The sequence below is a fragment of the Suricata suricatta genome, chromosome 1, assembly GCF_006229205.1.
Source record: "Suricata suricatta isolate VVHF042 chromosome 1, meerkat_22Aug2017_6uvM2_HiC, whole genome shotgun sequence".
Lineage (NCBI taxonomy): Eukaryota > Metazoa > Chordata > Mammalia > Carnivora > Herpestidae > Suricata > Suricata suricatta.
Genome location: NC_043700.1, coordinates 144,399,257 through 144,422,022, shown reverse-complemented (window position 1 = coordinate 144,422,022; position 22,766 = coordinate 144,399,257). Strand labels below are relative to the sequence as shown.

General features: G+C 32.2%; 1 protein-coding gene across 1 annotated transcript in view; it reads right to left on the bottom strand.

Annotated features, from left to right (window-relative positions):
- TECRL (trans-2,3-enoyl-CoA reductase like) overlaps nucleotides 1–22,766 on the bottom strand; it is a 158,938-nt gene that overhangs the window by 37,788 nt on the left and 98,384 nt on the right. The window contains exon 12 of the mRNA XM_029945364.1: nucleotides 657–725. Coding sequence (XP_029801224.1) covers nucleotides 676–725 — 50 coding nt within the window. The 3' untranslated portion in view covers nucleotides 657–675. The remainder of the gene's footprint in view (nucleotides 1–656; nucleotides 726–22,766) is intronic.

Sequence of the window (22,766 nt, the reverse complement as noted above, 5' to 3'; positions counted from 1 at the left end):
AAATAAAACATTATTTTTTTAGTTCTCATAATTATTTGTTTGTTTTGTTTTCTTTTGTTTTGTTTTAATCCAAAAGCAGCAACATTTAACATTGACAAGTACTCCAAAATGATACTTTCTTTATTTGGCTTTAAGAAACCACATGTCTTTTTGGAGGGGTCTTATTTTACTGAGAACTATTAATTTTCTTTGTTGAATCATTTCATGTTTTTTTTTTTAGTCATTGGGGTGTCCTAGATTGAGAAGTGTCTTTTCTATTTATAAATATTATCTTGATATACTCATTTGGTCTCTTGCCATAAAATACTATGTACATACTATCAACTCACAATTGTGTATCTCTCTTCTAAACTCCGGATTTTTCCTACTAAGAATCTCTGTTAGTATCTGGAAATATAATCATTATCAAAAACTTAATATCCAATACTGAACCACTGGTGTTTTCTGAAACATTCTATATCCATAGTCCTTCCTTACTTAATTATATCATCCTTTTTATTGACCAAGCCAAAAGTATCAATGTCCTACTTTATTACTCTTTATTTTACTCTCAAACCCAGTCCCATTGACAGAATAGTCCACTATCTATCTTCAAAATATATTCGAACCTAGCCACTTCTCTCTATCTCCATTTCGAGGACCCCGATTCTGCTCACCATCATTTCTGCACTTAACTCATAATTGCCTCCTTCTTCCAAGTCCATTCTCAATAGAGCGGAGTAATTCTATGAAAACAGAAAACAGATCATGTCATAACTCACCATTTCATGTGAGGAAAAGCCAAAATCGTACAAAACCGTCTCGCTTCATGTGCCTGCTCTGACCTCAGCTGCCGCTACTCTCACTCAAGTTTGATTACCTTCCTCCAGCTTGCTGCTTCTCAAAATGGCATGTATCTTTCCAAATAAGTGAATTTGTATTGAATGTTACCTCTGACTGGAAAAGAATATGTATATATATATATTTGGCTCACTTCTTTACATCAATGACATCTGTACACAAAAGTTGTCTTTTGATGAAACCAACCTTAATCACCTCATATAGTGTTACAGTCCATTAACATCACCACACCAACAGATGTTAATGATACTCATTACCTCATTTTTCTCTCATGTGATGTATTATTTCTAATTTATACTTACTTATTTAGTTACTATGTTAATTATTCCTTATTTGTCTTTATAGAATACAAACACCTTGAGAGATGAGATTTGTGTCTGTTATTAATTCACATTTTCCAAACATAAACACCAATTAACAGGATATAGAAGATACCAATACATATTTTTAATGACTTTAAACAACATAATTAACATAATTGTTGTGTATTGAAAAAATAAAATAAACAACTGAAGAATAGACATTCTTTTTAAGCATACAAAAGATATAAATTGAGAACAAGCTGGATTATTTCAAAGAATTCATAACCTTAAATGATATTAGTAAATCACATGTTCTGATCCCAATGAAATTTGAGCAGATAATAATGAAGAAAGAGATGTGAATTTTTTATAAGTTTCCATTTGGGAACTTATAAACAATTGTGAATAACATATTAAAGAATATCAAATTGTAAAATACTATAAGCTGTGCTCTGAGGAAACTTTACAGTTCTGGATATTTATATCTGTAACTATGTCATGCAACAAACAAGAGACAATCAGATTTTAAAATAATTTGTGCTGTTCCAAGAAGAAAGCTTAGTCTTGAGTGTTGGTATCAAAAATTTAGAAAGTCTAAAACGGAGTTTAAATTTACTTGTTAGGAAGTTACAGGAAGAATGATAAAATTTTAAAACGGTGGCAAGTTTTGCTTTCCAAACCGGTTGAAGAAATAGGTGCCCTCTGACAATGTAATGAACTCTGTTCCTGGTCTGAGGTGTGGTCTCCGTTTGCTCCCCATAAATCTCAGCAGAAGCTTGGGACTGTTCATGTTAACAGAGGATGGCAAAGTGATGATAAGTCTGTTCTGAAGCTTGCTTAATAAAAATTATAAAGCTTCCACTTGACTTCTTATGCTAGGTGCCATTGGACACCTGAGCTGAAATGTAAAAAGTCCAAATACTGTGAAATAAAGATGCCTAAGGAGCTTCAGCATCTCTAATCCTTAGCTCTTCTGAGTTTCCCCCATACCAACTTGTAAGTGAATATGTTTTCAGATGATTCCACCTCTTGGTCTTTAAACTTCAACAGAAGATGCCAAGTGGAGCAGAGACCTCCTGCTGAGCCCTGTCCAAATTGCTGGCTCATGAATCTCTGAGCATAATCAATAGATGTTAATTTAGCTAAAACTGGAAACTCTATTTCCAATATTTCTTTTTCGTGTATATTTCGAAGCTAGACTTGATAAGAATTGACGGTCGGAAATAAAGAAACTATTACTTTCTGAAAATCTCAGGAGCAGACTAGGTTGAGAGAGAAACAGAGACTTTCAGCAGATTCCAAAATCCACGCAGTCTTCCAGAGTACTGGCCCCAACCAGCCAAGAGTTGGCCAAGTCAACTGCCACACCCTTCACAGAAGTTTATTTTTTTAAATAGTTTATTGTCAAATTGGTTTCCATACAACACCCAGTGCTCTTCCCCACAAGTGCCCTCCTCCATCACCACCACCTCTTTTCCCCCCTCCCCCTTTCCCTTCAACCCTCAGTTCATTTTCAGCATTCAGTAGTCTCTCAAGTTTTGCATCCCTCTCTCTCCCCAACTCTCTTTCCCTCTTCCCCTCTCCCTGGTCCTCCATTAGGTTTCTCCTGTTTTCCTGTTAGACCTATGAGTGCAAACATATGGTATCTGTCCTTCTCTGCCTGACTTATTTCGCTTAGCATGACACCCTCAAGGTCCATCCATTTTCCTACAAATGGCCATTCATTCTCATTGCCATGTAGTACTCCATTGTATGTATATCCCACATCTTCTTGATCCATTCATCAGGTGATGGACATTTAGGCTCTTTCCATGATTTGGCTATTGTTGACAGTGCTGCTATGAACATTGGGGTACATGTGCTCTTATGCATCAGCATTTCTGTATCTCTTGGGCAAATCCCTAGCAGTGCTATTGCTGGGTCATCAAAAAACTATCCATAGAAGTTTCTTTAAAGACAGCAAATTCCATGGATCTCTACCAGTTTTCCCTTGATGTTTTTATCTGACAGCCAGCTATGCATGACTTTTAGGATTTCTGTTGAAGTTCACCTCTGCCCAGCTACGGTGACTCAGGCTGTTATTGACAGTGATTGTAGCTTATATTTCAATTCTCACCTTTTTGACTTTCACTTACCCAATTCCTTTCACGCTTAATGTAAACTCTAGATTCTTTTTTTTTTTAAATGTTTGTTTATGTTTGAGAGAGCGAGAGAGACAGAGTGTGAAGAGGGTAGGGGCAGAGAGAGATGGAGACAGAATCTGAAGCAGGCTCCTGGCTCTGAGCTGTCAGCACAGAGCCTGACGTGCAGCTTGAACTCATGGACCATGAGATCATGCTTAACCGACTGACCCACCCAGGTGCCCCTGGAAATAATTCCTATAGTAATCTCTTTACCCTGACAACATTTTGGTAGGTCTGCTGTCCTGATTAAACTCTAATGCAACTCTATTTCAAAACTCACAAACTGCTATGTGCTAAAGCATATTTTATTACACTTTCCTGCCTTAATCATTCATTACTTCCTAATTTCTGACACACGTCTCTTCCTTCTGACACTAAATAACTTAGATACTACACTTCTGCTTTTGAAATACTCAACTCATTTCCAATTAAAGTCTAATTCCACATATCAACTGACAAATTACATTGACTTAAATTCTCACAATCTCATGTGTATCCACTCATTATATGCTCCAAATATCCTCCTATACTTATTATGGAAGCCTGGTAAATGTGTGGGATTCCCCTATGGTAAAATGTCAAGGGAAATAGTGGTACATGAAATTCAAATTGATGCGGTCCCACAGTACTGAACTTTAGCTTGTCAAACAATTGTGAGGATTTATTCTCTTAGCTCCATGCTAATAATATAGCACTTATGGAGTGAAAAATAGAAAGAATAAATGAAACTAGTGTTCAAAGAGCCTGAAGAATTTGTTAACATTCACATCTTGTGGACTTCACCTCTTTTAGGCAATGAAATCTCAGATTTATTTGGTTACCCTTAGAAGAAAACGAATTACTGTGGCATTCCCGAAACATTTGTAATTCTTTCCACAGGCGGCTTTAAAGCTTCTCCTTCATTAAGACTGCGTTCTGTAGCTGCTGTGGTCTGTTAAAGTCACAGTAAACACTCCTGACAGCCAGCTGCTCCTTTCCTATGCCATAACCAAACTGCTTAAAGTAGATCATCACTTGGCTTAAGTCCACATGCATTATTTTTGCCACTCAAACAATAAAAATATTAATCGGCAAATATTCCTAATGTGAATCTTGAGTAATAGGACATAATTCCCTGAGAGAATTACATTTCAAGTTACAAAATCTATTTTTAATATACATGAGAGTTAAAATACTATTGCATATTTATAGTCCTAAGTTTTGACTTTGGATGGTGACTGGTTAAGAGGATTTGTTTTTTTCCCTCCATGTGACATGACATATTAAAAATTTTAAAGCACTATCAGTCAACTACAGCTGTTGATTGTTCAATTACACTGAGCTTAAATTTTAGGCATTAAAGTGAATGTCATCCTTCTTTCCAAGTAAATAATTATACTTTCATCTCTGAATATAATTCATGCAGATATTTTTAATCTGAAGTTCACTGAGATACACAGATGTATTTTGATGTCCTTAATTCCTCTGAAATTATATGCACAATTCCTCATGCCATTTTTTTCTGCTGAGAAATAAAAGTCTGCAGATTAATATCAATAGATTAAAAAATGGAACCATGAGTCAAAATGATCAGTAATAGCAAAATGATTGCTATGACTTATGACTGAAAATATAACAATTTTTCTCTATGTTTTAGCTTGGTTTTGGTAACTTAAACTCTATAAATTATTCTGTTTCTGGATTTAAAGCCTTTAAATTAACATTTAAAGACTGACAATGTTCATACCACATGCAGAAAGATATTGTATAATATTTAAAAGAAATGACAGTAGACCTATACCATTTGCTGAAATCAATAATATTATGTGATAAATGAATATATTGTAAGAGAGAATTTTCATTTTGTTTCTAATAATGATATGTGACCATGTGATATAGGACAGCTACAAAAACTTCTTGTCAGTGTGGTGATGTAATCAAGCTTTTTAAAGGTCTATTCCAGAGCACCAACTGTTTTTTCTTTTTACTATATGCCATTTGTAAAAGCCCCAGCAAGTTTAAGTTGGCTGCTTGATTGCTTTTTTGTTTAGATAGCTTTCTCCTCAACGTATTTTTAAACCATAAAATCAAGCCTTTGGAGCCTGTTCATCTAGCAAACAGGTCTGGGCTAGGCTAGAAGAGAACTAATAGGGCATATTTCTAATTATCCTTATATCACATTCAAATTAAAAATAAAATAGGATACAGATTCTAAAGAGTGAATAGAAGAAAAGATGGTTAACCTTCCTGTACCTTTAGTTTTATTATTTGTAAAATCTCTTCTAAGCTTGAAAATGCTATGACTTCAGTTTCAAGAAAAGCCTAGCAAATGAATCAAAAGAACAATACTGCATTGATCAGGATAATGGTTTGAGTAGGAAATAATGAGTATTGGTGACCTTTTCCGAGGACTCAAGCTATTAAACATCTAAGGTCAATTTCAACCATCAGATATTTCCACTTCACCTACCAGGAATATCTTTTTGAGCAGAATCTGGGCCTATGTACTTGACTCAATAATATACAATGAACACAGAGGTACGATGTCACATGCTAATGAAGCAGACAACCCATCTTTTTCTTCAGGCCTATTGGATTGACCTAAGAACAGTACTTGGTAATTTTATAATTGGTGGATAATCCACTCTTCAGCTTTATAGAATGAGAGAGAAAATAAAGACTCCAGTAGAAGTATATCAGAGGGAGGTATCAGTCTTCTGAAGTGAAATGAATATGTAAGTGCTTCCAAGCTGAGATGGTCCGCTGAAAAAGAATAACATAACTTCGGCTGGTTATTAACTATATTGAAACATTTGGCTATATATTCCCTGTTGAATGTATAGAAATCTTAGCATGAAAGTTCATTTTCCTTTCATTTATATATTTCATACCAGAAGAATCAACACCTTTATTCAGTGAAATAGCACAAATAAATGCTTATGTTAGAAATATATTCAACTATAATTGTCAACACTTTTAAAGTACTATCAAAGATGCTAATGAGAAAGATACTGTCATTAAATATATTCAAAAGTAAGCATGAGTGAATAAGATTAATAAATACAAGTATAATACAAAACACCCAGGGATAAGAATTACAAATGTAAGAGGTAGAAGTCATTATCACATCTCTTCCCCTTGTCATCCATTATGGTCAGTTAGAATGTGCTCTTAGATCACCTTTACTGGAACAACTAATATATTTTTTTTTCTTTTAAGACTTTTAAGAATCATGGTTACTTTTGCAAGGTAGAAGCTATGAGCATTGATTATATTGGTGAATACAAAAATTGAACATCTAAACTGATATAGATTTAAAAATATATCTACTATTGAAGAAAAAAAGCAGGTCTAAAATATGAGAGAAAGAGAATATGGAAATGATTTTGTGTGAGAGGAGCTGCCATTATAAATAAGCCTTTGAAAAAATAAATGCAGGGGCACCTGCGTGACTCAGTCAGGTAAGCGTTTACTCTTGATTTTGGATCAGGTCATGATTTCACGTTAGATAGAGCCCTGTGTGGAGCTCTGCACTGACAGGGCAAAGCCTGCTTGGGATTTTCTCTCTTTCTCTGTCCCTTCCCCACTCCTGTGCACACGCCCTCTCTCTCTCTTTCACAAAATAAATAAACATTAAAAAAAATGGTACGCCTGGGTGGCTCAGTTGATTATGCATCCGACTGCCCAGGTCATGATCTCAGCACTGGTGGGTTCGAGTCCTGTGTTGGTCTCTGTGCTGATGGCTCAGAGCCTGGAGCCTGCTTGCGATTCTGTCTCCCTTTCTTTCTGCCTCTCCCCCTCTCGTACTCTATCTCTCTCTCAAAAATGAACAAATGTTTAAAAAATTAAAAAAGAAAAAAAAAATAAAAATAAATCTATAAAGTGGATATTTGGGTGCTTTTTCATTGTGAAATGCAGTTTCTCTCTTTTGAGCCTTTTCAGGGGAATTGGAAAATATTTTAATTGTTTTATAATACCTTTTAGATACCTGATTTAATTTTTATTAGAAAACTGAGGAAAAATTATCCGTATGATTACATAGTTGTTGTTATTCCACTTACTAAGAGTAACATAGTTGATGTTATTTTGCTTACTAAGAGTAACATAAGATTATGAGTTAATTTTGTATATAGTGATAGATAATAGTCCAACTTTATGTTTTTAGGAATTGAAAGTCTTAAAATTGGAATATCCAATTTTTCTAGTGTCGTTTGTTGAAAAGACTGTACTTTCCCCACTTTCCCCAGTGAATGATCTTGAGACATCATCAAAACTCATGTGACCATATATGAGAGTTTATTTATGAATTCTTAATTCTACTCCATTTGTCTATATGTCTATTATTATTCCGGTAGTAAACTGCTTATAATTTTGTAGTGTAGTAAATTTTAAAATCAGGAATTATCAGTCCTGCAATTTTGTTCTTCTTTTTCATGATTGTTATGGCTTTGTGGGGTATCTGGAGATTTTATGTGGATCTTAGGATGGCTTTTTCTATTTCTACAAAAAAATCATTGGGATTTTGATAGAGATTGCATTAAATCTGTAGATCACTTTGGAGTAATAATAACATCTTAAAAATACTAACTTTTCTAATCCATAAACATGAGATGTCTTTCCATTTATTTTTGTCTTCTTTAATTTATTTCAGCAATGTTTTGTAGTTTTCATCATACATATCTTTTACCTGCTTGGTTAGGTTAATTTTATTTTTCAGTGCTTTTGTAAATGCAGTTTATTTTTCCTTTTCTTTTTTATTTTAGAGAAAGAAAGAGAGGGAAGGAGAGAGTGAGTGGGTGAAAAGGGCAGAGGAGGAGAGAGAATGAATCTCAAACAGAATCCACACTCAGCATGGAGCCTGAAACAGGGCTTAATCCCACAACCCTGGGATCATGATCTGAGTTGAAATAGTCACATGTTCAACTGACTGAGCCACCTCGTCACCCCTTGAGTTGTTTTCTCACTATCCTTTTCAGAGTGTTCATTGTTTGTAAATAGAAATGCAACTGATTTTTTAGGATTGACATTGTAGTCTGCTAATATACTGAATTCACTTATTAATTCTAACACTATTTTGTGGAATCTTTAGAGATTTCTACATATAAAATCATATTTATGTAAATATAAATCATTTTACTTTTTCTTTCCAATTTGGAAGGCTATTATTTCCTTTTCTTGCCTAGTTGTTCTGCCATCTTCCAGTGCTATGTCTAATAGAAGTGGCAAAGCTGATATACTTGCTTTGTTCCTGATCTTAGAGGAAAATTTTCTTTCAGTTTTCAACATTGAATATAATATTCTTTATGGGTTTTATTACGTTGAGGTAGTTTCCATGTAATACCATGTAATTCTATGTAATTTCTTGAGTGTTTTATGATAAAATGTTTTGGAATTTGTCTAATGTTTTTTTCCTGCATCAATTGAAATGATCATGTTTTTATTTTTTGTTTGTTAATGTGGTATATTACAGTGGTTAATTTTTGTTCATGAAACCTTTCTAGAAATAAATCTAATGTAATTATGGTATATAGTCTTTTTAATATAATGTTGAATTTTCTTTCTTTCTTTCTTTCATCATTTTTCTTTCTTTCTTTCATTCTTTTTTTTTTTTTGAGGATTTTTAAATCAATATCCACAAGGGATATTGGTCTGTAGTTTTCATAGAATGTCTTTGTCTTTGGTATGAAGGTATTTTTTGGTTTCATAAAATGAGTTAGGAAGCATTCTTTATTCTTTTTTTTTTTTTGGAAATTTTAAAATTTGTTGTTTCTTTAAAAGTTTGATAAAATTCTTCAATGAAGCAGTCATATCCTGGACTTTTTTTTCTAAGGAGATTTCTAATTACTGATTCAATCTCAGTACTAGTTATATGTCTATTCAGAATTTTTATTTCTTCATGATTCAGTCTTGAAAAAAGTTGTGTTTCTAAAAATGTGCCCATTGCATCCAGATTATTCAATTCTTTGGCATACAATTGTTCATAGTACTCTCCTATAAATCTATTATTTCTATAGAATTGATAGTAATGTCTCCACTTATATTTCTCATTTTTAACAAGTTGAATCTCCTATGTCATAGTCAATCTAGTGAAAATTTTGTTAATTTTTTTGATCTTTCGAAGAACCACTTTTGGTTTCATTGATTTCTGTAGTTTTCTGTCCTCTATTTCACTTATTTCTGATATTTAATATCACCTTTGGGTTTGAGTTTCTCATGTTCCTTATGTTGTAAAGTTAGATCGGTAACATGAGATCTTTCTTGTTTTTTAGATCTGTGTTTATAGCTTTAAATTTCCCCCTTAGTAGCACTTTTCCTGGATCCCGTAAGTTTGGTATATTGTGCTTTTGTTATTGTTTATCTAGCATTTTCTAATTTATCTTGTGATTTCCTTGACCCATTGATTAAGAGTGCATTGTTTAGCTTCCACAAATTTTTAAAATTTCCAGTTTTCTTTCTGCTATTGATTTCTAAGTTCAATCTAAGTGATCAGAAAAGATCAAAAGATTTTATCTGTTAAAATATTTAGAGACATAATTTGTGACCTAACATATGGCATATTCTGGTGACTGTCCCATGTACACTTGAGAAGAATGTATTCCGCTGTTGGATAGAGAGGAGGAATCAGTGCCTGGAATCAGTGCCGTATTCCTCCAAGTGGAAGCAGAGTGGCCATTAGCTGTTAGGCCATAGATTTTTTCTTCCTCAGTAGAAGAATATTTTGCCCTTTTCTCAGTATACAGTACACTTGTTTTTGTTGCTTAACAGTGTGCATTATTTGGCATTTAGCCAGTCCCACCAGTATATCTACCCTTATGCTAGAGAGGAACAGGTCTTCACCTGTTTTAGAAGAGGGGGGCATGCAGTCCGTCACTCTGAGTGGGCTATCAGACAGGCCTGGTGGCCATGGGAGACCTGTGTATACTACAGACACTGATCTTGTATTTCTTCTCCTTTCTGTAAATAAAGCACTGTTCCAACTAGTGACCTACATGGCAAGTCTTCTTTGTCAGCTCCAAAGCTGTAGAATATGCAGTGGACCAACATCTGTGAACTCCTACTTCTGATGTTTGACATTGTCAGGATTTTTGCATTCTCCACACAATGGGTGTACTCCGTTGGGATTGGGATTGGTAGTTGACTCTTCCTCCCCAACAGATATGGTGTCCTGTATGTGTACGAGTTCTAGCTGGTTTATTGTGTTATTCAGGTTCTTCATTTCCTTACTTATTTTGTATTTGGTAGTTCATTATTAAAAATAGATTATTGAAGTCTGTAACTATTGTGGAAATATGAACTTTTTCTTTAATTCTGTGAATTTTTGCTTCTACTTTGATTCTTACTGGAGATATAAATGTTTATAATTATTATATTTTCTTGACATATGGGACTTTTTATTAATGTATGTCTTTTTTCCCCCTCTTACAAATGTTGTTTAAATTTAAAGTATATTTGTATTATAATAGTATAGTCATACCTTCTCTCTTTTGATTACTATTTGCATTGAATATCTTTCCAACCTTCACTTTCAACTTATTTCCACCCTACGATCTAAAGTGACTCTTGTAGACAACATATAGCTGGATCAGATTTTTTTATCTGTTCTGCCAATATCTGTCTTTTGGCTAAAAAGTTTAATCCAATTATATTAAAACTAATTACTGATAAGAAGAATCTTACTTTTGTCATTTTTCTATTTATTTTCTAGATGCCTTATAGCTTATATTGTCTCTCATTTCCTGTGTTACTGTTTTGTGTTAAGCTGAAATTTTATAGTGAAAGAGTTTAAATTTCTTCTCATTTACTTTTGTGTATATGCTATAACTATTTCTATTCTGTTTGCCATGGAGATTATATTTAACATCCTAACATTATAAATTGATTTAAATTTATACCAGCTTAATTTCAATAACATAAACCCTGCTCATTTAAAGCTCTGTTCCTACTTCTTTTCAGTTATTGCTGTCACAAGATTACCTCTTTGCACATTGAAATTATAAAGGTATTTTTTTCATAAAGTCACATTTTTAATGCATTAGTATCTTACATTATTTACAACACAAAATAAGTAGTCACAATCCAAAGTTACAATAAAATTAGCTTCTAGACTATATTTTTGAAATGTATTAGTCTCTTAAATCATGCATTTAAAAAATGAGTTATAAGCTATTGTTACAATAATGCTGGCTTTTATAATTGCCCATGTATTTACCTTTATTGAGATTTTAATTTATTTATATCACTTTTAGTTACTGTTCAATGTCCTTTCATTACAACCTGCAAAAATACCTTTATAATTTCTTTCAGGACCAGACTAGTAATAATAAACTATTTCACCTTTTCTTTATCTAGAGATAGCGTCATCTCTCTATCATTTTTGAAGGACCCTTTTGCTAGGTATACAATTCTTGACAAGTTTTTTCCCCCCCTTCAAATATATCAGCCCACTGGCTTCTGGCCTCTAAAGTTGCTGATGAGAACTCTACTGATAATATTATTGAGGATCATCTTTTATATATGATGAATCACTTCCCTCTACTGTTTTAAAGATTCGTTCTTTGTCTTTCCACTACTTGATTGTAATGTGTCTGGGTATGAGTCTCTTTGAAGTAATCCTACATGGAATTCATTGAGCTTCTTGGATGTTCTTATTCGGGTCTTTGATGACATTTTTAAATTAAAGTTATATTAAATGGTGCTGCTTTTTCAATTGCATTTCTCTGTTAATACATAAGACTAAATACATTTTCGTTTATTTCTTTCTTTAATTTTAAATTTATTTATTTATTTTGAGAAAGAGAGACTGAGAGAGAGCAAGCACACTAGTCAGGAGGGGCAGAGAAGCCCTAAGCAGGATCCCTCCTCTCAGCATAGAGCCCCAAGAGGGGGTCAGTCTCACAAACTGTGAGATCATGACCTAAGCTGAAACCAAGAATTGGATGCTTACCTTAGCCACCCACGGACCACTTTTTTCCATTACTTCTTAAAAATTTTTTTCTGACTTTTAAGTTTTCTTGTCCTTCAGAGAAATCATGTGATTCAGTGGACTAACACGAGAACTAATGCATACTCATTTTCCCAATATTGCTGTGTCAATTCAATGTTGACATTTTCACCATCATTCTTGATAAAAAAACAAAATCAACCAACACTTCCATGCAATGAAAGAGTCAGAAAGACTCGGAAACAAACAAACAAAATGAACTAAAATTTCAAAATTCGAATATGTTATGTTAATCACTGATATAGATAGAAATACCTATATAGTCAATGAATTTCATCTAACTTTTTAATTACATATCACTAATTTCTGAAGCTACATGCTGAATTAGTAATTAAATGGAAGTTTAATGTTTATTTAAGGCTGCCTTGCTTTTTCATTCAATATCACAAATACTTACTAGTATTTTGACACATTTCAGTAACCTGGCTAGTATATCCCCTACCCATTAGTGTATACATTGAAGAACCCCATAAGTACTGTTCTCTTTTGTCTATTTTTTTACTGTTGTAATTTTTTCTCATGTTATAAATTGCCTGCAGATTGTATATATCAACAAGATATTTGAGTACTTTGGGAAATAAAATTTTATTTCCATTCTTTGAAATATCTGAAAAATTATGTTATCTGTGCTTCTCAGGGACAAAACTTCTTGTTATCATTCAAGAAGATGACAGAGAAGTATAATGCTTTATAATTTATTATTCACAAATAACAGTGTAGAAGCAATGTGATCATCCACTATACTCACTCTAAAAGTATGAAAATTTTAAGTTTTTTTCTCACATAATATATGTCTTTATAGTCCTCAGAACATAAAACTGCTTGCTTTGCTCAGCATTTCTCAGTAGCCAGTTGCACATGACCAGATTTAATGTTCTTGTATGACTCGAGTTCAAGTAGATGGAAGTGACTAGTTTGTCTAAATAATTACTGAATGGCAGTCCAATTGTCAGTCTTTTAAAACTGAACTTTTCCCTATGTAGTAGGTGCTGAAAAAATAATTCATCTGAATTATACCATTGTAGAACAGTAGATTCAATTTTCCTAATTGACAAAAAAAAGAGAAAAAGAAAAAAGAAAGGCCTCTAAAACGGAACTTTAAGGATTGAACTTCGGTAGTGCTCTTGATTCTTTGCTCATCACTACAAATATAAGGACGATTAAGTCTTGATTCTTGCCTTCAAGAAATGCATAGGATTCGCTATTTAATCAGTAAGGTAAGTACTTATAATATGACATATGGTGTACCAACTGATATAATAGGTTGTGTTTGAGTATAATAGAGAATAAGTATATAAGAAACAACAACTACAAACTTGTCTGAAGAGAAGAGTAAAGGAGAGGGTCAGGTTATGGAATATTTCATAGAGAAGTTAACAGTTCAACTTATCTTTGAAGATTACTTCATAGCTTTATGATTTTGTGCATTTAGGGGATAAACACGAGTGCATGTGTGCATGTGTGTACACATATAAACACATTTAATTGGAACGATGAAGAAGGCTGGTGAAAGTAGGATTAGACAAATACCTTCAAGACATATTTTGAATATTTAATATGGATATACTGTTCTGTTCAGTTGACTCAAAGGCTGGTACTACTAGAAGACAGATCATTATTTTCACTTACATTTATGTTAATCTTAAATCTACATGTTAATTGAGTTATAAATGGTTAATAAAGAGTGACAAGTAATTATAATCAGAGTCTTAACATTATACATATATACCTATTTATCTCTACTTAAGCACAGATGTGGAGAATCTGCTGCAGTAAGAAACAGCTATTTAAAACAAAATCTGTAAAATTGCCAAAAGAATAATGTGCCTTTATTCTTTTTTCTTAATGAGACTTCGTAGGATAGTAATGAGGTTACTTTATTAAGAGAGTATATATATTCAAAATCTAAAAAATGCACAAACAAATCAATAAACAGAAGATTCTTTGAACCCACAGAGGATACACTGATGAGAAATATGCAAATGATCCAGTAAATGCAGGAGCCTAGACTGAGCAGAAATGAGAACTTAGAGTCTAATCAAGATCTGTTGTCATGACTTTGAATACTGGATTCTCAATATCCAGCACAGAAATAAAAATCAGTTTAGTAGGATAGTCTGTAAATTTAAAGTGGCCTGAGACTGGCAAAGGTTAGAGGTATGTAAAAAACCCTCTTCATTCATGAATGAAAAGCCAATTGAAATTGCACAGTGGTATCAACATAGAATGTAATTTTCACTGAATACTCATAGTATGTCTGTTGATGGTACTTATGAATTATGTAGTTTGGGGAGTTTCTGCAAATGAAAAATTCATGGTTACTGAAATTCCTCAATCCCTTGAAATTTTAGACACAACTTTTGAAGTGGCTTTGCATGACTATTAAATATTAATAGAAAAAGTATCTTAACCATTATTGATTATATGCATTCTTTTTTTATATAATCTGTAATTAATTTCTGGCCCATTGGAGCCAGTTTACTGGCTTATAATTTCCAAATTATTAATCTTATCACATTTAAAATCTAAATTTGGTAAATGCTAAGTATAGTTTTAAAAGCAAATTTAGTATTTAGTACTAATTTAAAGATGAATTTTGTATGTATTAGATTCAGTATTTATATATAAATTTTTAAATAGTAACCCTGTGGAATCTAATATTTTATAGTAGCCTTATATCCAACCCACACTCTTATGAGGCCTACAAATAGCAGTGATATAAATTTATTGGAGTAAATTAAATTGGCTGTGTCTTACAGAAGAAGAAACTAAATTATATACAGGCAGATCAACCTAATTTTGACAGATATTGAGTAAGAACAAGTAAGCTCTTACTTTGACTCCAGAAAAGTGTTTCCGTCACTGACTTATGTTCTTTAAAAAGTTCTATGATTTTAATCTTTCAGCAGTAAAAAAAAGAACATTAAAATTATATATTTACATTTGTTTATTTGTTTATTTACTTATGTATCTAATTATTTTGCATCCACTTATTCTAAATAATATTTTGAACAAGATAATAATTCAAAGATGGAACTAGACACGTAATGCTGCATCATAAAAATACCAGTAGGGTATGAAAAGTCATCCTGAGTCACAATTAAGTTGTTAATAACAACTTTTAACAAGTGACTTGAAATATACCAGAAAGTCACATGAAGCAATTATATTGGAAAAGTAACTAAAAGGTACATTCTCTTATGTCACATTAATCCAGTTGAATAGATTTTTATTATATTCTTTTGTTATATGTGAGAAATTTACCTCACATGTAACACATTTAATTTTATCTTTAAATGTTTAGTACTTATATTACTTCCTTTTTAAGTCTGTGCACTTTTATCTTTTCTCACAGAATTAAAAATCAGTAAATAACTACTACCAGGCTGTACATTGATTAATTTTAGAAGTTATTTGCATCTCCTATAGGCAAACAAAGAAACAGAAGGTTAAAATTCACATTTGAGAACATAGAGAGCGATACTTAGTTGAACACTTCTTGAGTAGCCAATCCATATATTGTGCTAGAGTTTAGAGATAGATGAAATCACACAGTTCCTGTTCTGAAAGATATTCTCTAGTACCAGAGAGAAATACTTTGATGAAATTAACAATATATCTGCAATTATGATAATAAAACTGGTAAAGCCATCATTTATTTAGAGACCAAAGGTTGGGCTAAATTAATTACTTTGCTGTGATTTAAACATTATTGTCCTCATTTTACTTAGACCTAAAAATCTTAGTCCTACCAAATATCACACATTTAATAAATTATGAGAACACAATTTGAAGCCTTCTCTGTCTAACTTTATTTCCATGATTTTGACTACCAAAGTAAGTAAAGACATATGCACATGACATTAGGAGAAGAAAGAAGGAAAATATAAAACTTATTAGAGGACAAAAGTTTTGGAAAAGAATTTCTGGAAATGATAAACTATGAGTTAGGTCTTAGGTATTAGAAAGAATTGGGATAAGATCAAATTTATTACAAGCAGGTACAATGCGTGAAAGAAAGCAGACATATTAGAAATGCTATATTATGATCAAAGAAATATAAGTGAATATTTTGGCTAAGTGGGAAGTTGAAATACTTATGGCTTAATTACAGAAAATGCTGCCTACAGAAGTAACCAGCTTGCTTTTGAAAGTTGCTGAGAGTAGATATTAAATGTTCCCATACACACATGAAAGTTATTATTTGAGGTGATGGATGTATAAACTTTATTCTGATAATCACTTTAAAACATATATTTTTACCAAGTCATCATGCTGTATACCTAAATCTACACAATGTTATATTTCAATTGTATCTCACAAAAGTTGAAAAAAAAAAACAGCAAAAATTCAGAACCCACCCTAAACAAAATGAAACTGACCAGCTTAGTCTGGATTCTAGTATTAAGGGAAATCCACTTAATGGATTTAAATAAGGGAGAGAGAAATTCATATAAGCTTACAATATGTCTCACTCTGTGCATTTTGTTGAAAATATCTATATTCACTAAGAGTAGTTTAATAATGTCACAGAATATGAACATTAAGAACCACAAAATATAGAGAAAAGAATAATTTGTGGCATGCTTTTAAGAAATAAGTTACAAGATACATAGTTTGGAGCTCTAAATCAGATATACACATGAATAGGACATACACCTATTTTACACACAACTGCAGACAAACTTAACTCTACATGCTGAAATTTTAGATATTTTAAAAAATTTAATTAATAAGTCCACATAGGAGACAAATTGTTCTTTGTAACATATGGAGAATGTTTAAGACAGTTCGTAGATTGGCAGAAAGAATGTTGCTATAATTAACAGCCACTGCATATGGACTATGTGGCCTGAGGATCACTGAATATTTGAATTCCCAACAGAGCTCTAAAATGGTATCCAAAGCTAATGTTTAATTTTCAGTTGCAAACTATGTTGTGCAATTTAGCAAGGTTTGTGTCTTGTGTCCTAGATTAATTGGAATAAAATAATAACAGACTAAAATACTGTGAATATATTTCTCTAAATTTTGGTAATTAAATTATTATATAAAAATTAATATTCGGCTGGGTGAATACTCCTTCATAGTTTTGCACTGTCAAGTCTTTCTGAGACCTTAGGGATGGATTCGGATTTTTAATCCTCTGTCCTGTAAGAATTGCAAATTTATCAATTCCTTCATTAAAAGTAAAAAAACTAAACTCAAAATCAAGCACTTCACACATATAAATGACAAACTTCAAACGTAAACTTGCTATGTTGTCAATGAAAAGAAAAACAATCTTATCAATTTTATTTGGTTAAATTTCATCTTTTTATGCTTGTTGATTTTATTCTGTACTTTGAAGTTCATGTTGTTGTTTAGGAACAGGTTTTCTGTTCTATTGTTATATCATTTGGAAGAGACAGTGAAAGTCTTTAGTGAATTTTCCTTTCTAAAAATCATTTTTTAATTCTATGAATACATCAAAAATTCTTCTACCTCATCAGTTACTTTGTGTTCACCAAATTGTGCCATTGCACTGTATACTTTTCTTCATAACCCTAAACAAAAATTTCACTTCAATGTTTATTTCTTTTTAAGAGACACAGAGAAAGAAAGGGCACTAGCGGGGGAGGGGCAGAGAGCAAGAGGAACACAGAATCCAAAGCAGGCTCTAGGCTCTGCACTCAGCACACAGCAGATGTGGGGCTCGAACTCACAACCATGTCAGACACTTAACTGACTCAGCCACCCAGGAGCCAAAGGTTTTCATTTCAAATGACCTTTGTGTTTCCTTTCATTTCTATTGGGAAAATTAAGAGATTAGCATTATAATTTTAGTTATACACTAAAAAATGAAAATGTTACCCTATTTTATCCCCATCATTTTATGAAGCATAAATTACTGTGATTTTGAATAGGTAAGGAATGTGAGCCTCATAGCTATTACCAAAATAGACCCATGTTTTAAAGTGCTTAACTGTAGAATTTGTAGAAGATGGTTTTGGAGATGTTTGGGTTCATCATAAGAGCAATAGCACTTCCTACTAAAATTTGAATTTTTTTCAGTAATACATACAAATTTTCACATATGCAAATAACCCAATGTTAATAGCTTATGATATATATATATATCAATAATGCATTGTGCATTTTTTAAAAATGTTTTATTTATTTTTGATACAGAGAGAGACAGAGCATGAGAGGGGGAGGGGCAGAGAGAGAGGGAGACACAGAATTGGAAGCAGGCTCCAGGCTCTGAGCTAGCGGTCAGCAGAGAGCCTGACGCGGGGCTCGAACCCACGAACCTGAGATCTGACCCGAGCCGAAGCCGGAGGCTTAACCGACTGAGCCACCCAGGCGCCCCGCATTGTGCATTTTTAAATGTGCATTGAACTAAAATACATGAAAGTCTAGTAAGCTTATATAAATGTGCACATGTTACAAGATTCATATTTTTGAGTGTACAGAAATTTATCAAATTCAACCATATGCTGTGTAATAAAGTTTCATCAAATTTCAAAAATAAAAAAAAAGAAGTCTCAAGTTCTGAGAGACTAAAAGTTTAGTCTAAAATAATCCATGAGTCAAATAAGAAAAACATAAATTAGAATGCATTTTACTGAAATGCAAAATAATAAATGCATAATATATCAAAACTTTGGAAATACGTCAAAAGCTGTAATTAAGCGAACATTTGTTATAAAATTTAAAATGTTAAAAATTATTTGAACTCCATTCTGAGGAAGCTAGAAAAAAGAACATGAAAAAAAAACCTAAAGAAAATAGAAGAAAAAAATGTGAACATTACAATATGAAAAAACCATATGAAATAGTATATCATGTGTGTGCCAAAGACAGGCAGCCCCAAGATGGGCCACTTTGGCATGAACACTAATTTGAGCTAGATGCAACAGAAACCCGTCAGTTTCAGGAAAACTCTATACCTCCCCCTCAATTACCTACTTGTTACCAGGAAAAGAGCCATTAACAAAAATTGCTCTTTAATAAGAAACTTATCTACATAATAGGGCAAATTTTGCTTTCCAAACATCTCTATTCACTTCTTGCTAATGATCCTTCTCCCCTTTGCATGCCCAGGCTCCCTACCCCTTTTCAGAGCTCTATAAGTATCTTGTTGCCTGTCTTTGAATTTTTATGTCTGTGTGGTATCCCCATATGTTTGCTATTACATTTTATTTTCCCCTGCTAATCTGTTTCATATCAATTTGACTCTTAGCCCAGCTAGAAGGACATTGAACTGTAGAGGAAATTCTTGTTCCTAGACAATTATAAACATTTAACAAACTAGATATAGAAAGAATATTCCATAAACTGAAAAGGAATATCTACAAAAACTAAAGGAAACCTTACAATCAGTGATAAAACACTCTGTTTCTCTGATGTAAAAATGCAAATTATTTTAATATAGCATACAGTACTGTACTGAGAATGTATATATACACATGTGTACATGTATATAATTATTAGAGAAAACCCCAAAATATTTGCACATTATACATGTTATATGGCTAAAAAAATCTAAATTATTTTCAGGAAACTATTAGAAATAATGCAGCAAATTTTTAAAAGTAATATATTTTTTAAAAACCTGACAAGTGGAAGAATAAAAAGAAAAGTTATAATTTTAAATATTGATAAAAATATCTGTTGAGATAAATCTAATGAAATATGTAAATATCTCTACTTAGAGATTAAATGATTTTATTAATAGAAAATAAAGACTAAATAAATTGAGAGATTATAAATTATAAAATCCAATATTATAAAGATCAATTTTCCTTTAATTTATAGATTCAACATAAGTCCTATTTAAATCCCAGTAGGATTTTTAATTTACAAAGTGGCTCTAAAATTCAAATAAAAATGTAATGGCACAATTATAACCAAAACAGTATTTAAGAAGATGAAGAAATGTGAAGAAATAGGACAACTGCCACCAGGAAATACGATTAAATAATGCCAAGGTAAGATCAGTGCAAGGTTAAACCGAAACCCAAATGAAGACAGCCTAAGCCTGACTAATGGGATACATTTGAGGACCCCTAATATAGACTTAACATAGACAGTCACTCAATTTATAAAACTATAAGGCAATGGGCAAATTGTCTTTATAAATAGGTTTAGGACTTTGGCAATATACACAATAAAAATGTATTTTGATCTCTATCTTAGTTTAAACACAAAAACATTGATTCCGGATAAACTGGAGATCAAATGTGTGAGATAAAATATTAAGGTTCTTAGCAAAAATCATAGGTGAGCATAATGAGCATAGGTGACCTTGGATGAGGGAAAGAACATTTGAAAAAGACACAAATGCAATAACTGTGCAAGAAAAATAATTAGACTTTATTAATGTTAATATCACCTTTAAAATATGCATTGAGGGACTAAAAAAGCAACTCACAGAACAAGAGAACATGTTTGTTGGGTTCATTGATCCATAGTGAAATAAGTGAAAGAGGCAATGAAGAATAGGTAGATGAATATAAAACAACGAACTCACAACTTAACTACTGAAGATTTCCTATATCTCAATAAGGAAGAAAATTCAGTAACTTTTTGGGTAAAAGACAAGTAGCAGTTCACAAAAGAGGATACCCCTTTGACCGGTAAGTATCTGAAAAGTGCTTAACTTCATTAGCCATGAGAAAAATGCAAATTAAATGTACAGTGATATTTTAATACATACCTGTCCAAATGAAAAATATCACACCGACTGTGTGACAGTTTTTGCTAAAACTGAAAAAGAAATATACCCATGACACAGCAAGTCAACTGTTAGGTACATACTTAATAGGCCAGTCTATATATGTTTATCCATAAAAGTCCTAATATGTTCATAGCTATACTATTTGTGATAATCTAGAGCTAGAATTTACCCAGATGCCCATGAAAATTAAAACTGATAAAATTATCAAAAGGGATAAAGGTATCACACACGTTAAGTAGAAGAAAATGATACAAAAATACATGTAAAAATATTTATTGAACTTGTGTGATTTGAGTAAAGAAAACCAGATGCAGGAGTGAATCACAAAACTTGTAAATTTAATGTGTGCTATTATAAGTCACACTAGTTTTACTTTGAGAAATGATGACGAAGTAACAAGTGGGTGTTGAGTTGGGGACTTCAAAACTACTGGCAACGTTCGGTTTCTGATAATCTAAGTATACTTAGTTTGAAAAATTCATTATACTTAGAATAATGTGTAAATTGGGGCATACATTATATATATGTGTATATAATGTATCATACTGTGCATACATATTTATCTATATATGTATATAAAGATAATTTCAATATAAAGTAATATTCTTTAAGATAGCTCATATTGTAAAATAAAGAATATATGCAAACAGTCATATAAAATCATGTGAAAAATTCAATATGTGGTAAGTTGATTCGTGATTATTTGAACATATAGAGAAAGAGGAAATATATTTGTAAATGACATTAGAGGGAAAAAATGTAGGAACCAGCTTATAAAGAATCTTATTTGTTTTATAAAGGTTATTTACTTTATAATTTATAGTGACATAGACCATACCTGCACATAGAAAACAATCTAGAAAACAAAGAAAAATAGAAAGACAAAAGTTTTAATCTTCTTAATCCAAAACAATTCTGAATATGTTAATATATTTTTGTGGTATTCTTGCTTTTATATTATTACTTAATGTGTAAATTTGATATTATCATTTTTGGTAGTTTAATTAACTAATTAATATATTTACTTTAGTGTTGTAAGATGCCTACAGGTTTACATAAAGTGTCTACTTGTACATTGTATTTTACTTATTTAATTTTTCATGTGAGAATTTAATTATGCCAATTAAAATTCATAGAATATGTATTTTAAAGCTACATAGTACTCCATGATTTAGTTGGAGCATGAATTGATCAGTAGATCTACTTGTTAGATGCATCCAAAGATGCATTGTGCAGCCTCATAGGCTTTGGTAAAGTTCTACATATCCTAACTAAGGATATTATTCAGGGATATGTTTGGCAAACGCGGGAATGTCAAAGGGCACGGGAAGCTCTTGCTCTTTGTATACGTATATATACAAAGAATGTTAAGACTTATTGGGACTGCAATGGTTTGCAATTGTTTATTCAGGCCAATGAAAGGACTTTTAGATTCAAAATCTAGATCAACCATGCATTTACCCAAACTCTTCTTAGAAATCAAGAATGCCCCATAGACTGTAAATCACTGTAAATCAAAACAAAACCCAGAACATTCCGTAGCAGCTAAACATTTCTCCCTTGGAATATTACTGGATCCTTCTAAATGTTCTCCTGTGTCATCGCTTTACCCACACAATTTCTTTTCACATAAGAAACAAAATGAGGTACTTTTAAAAGTCTATCAGATCATTGGGGTGCCTGGGTGGCTCAGTCAGTTAAGTCACCAACTCAGGTCATGATCTCACAGTTTGTGGGAT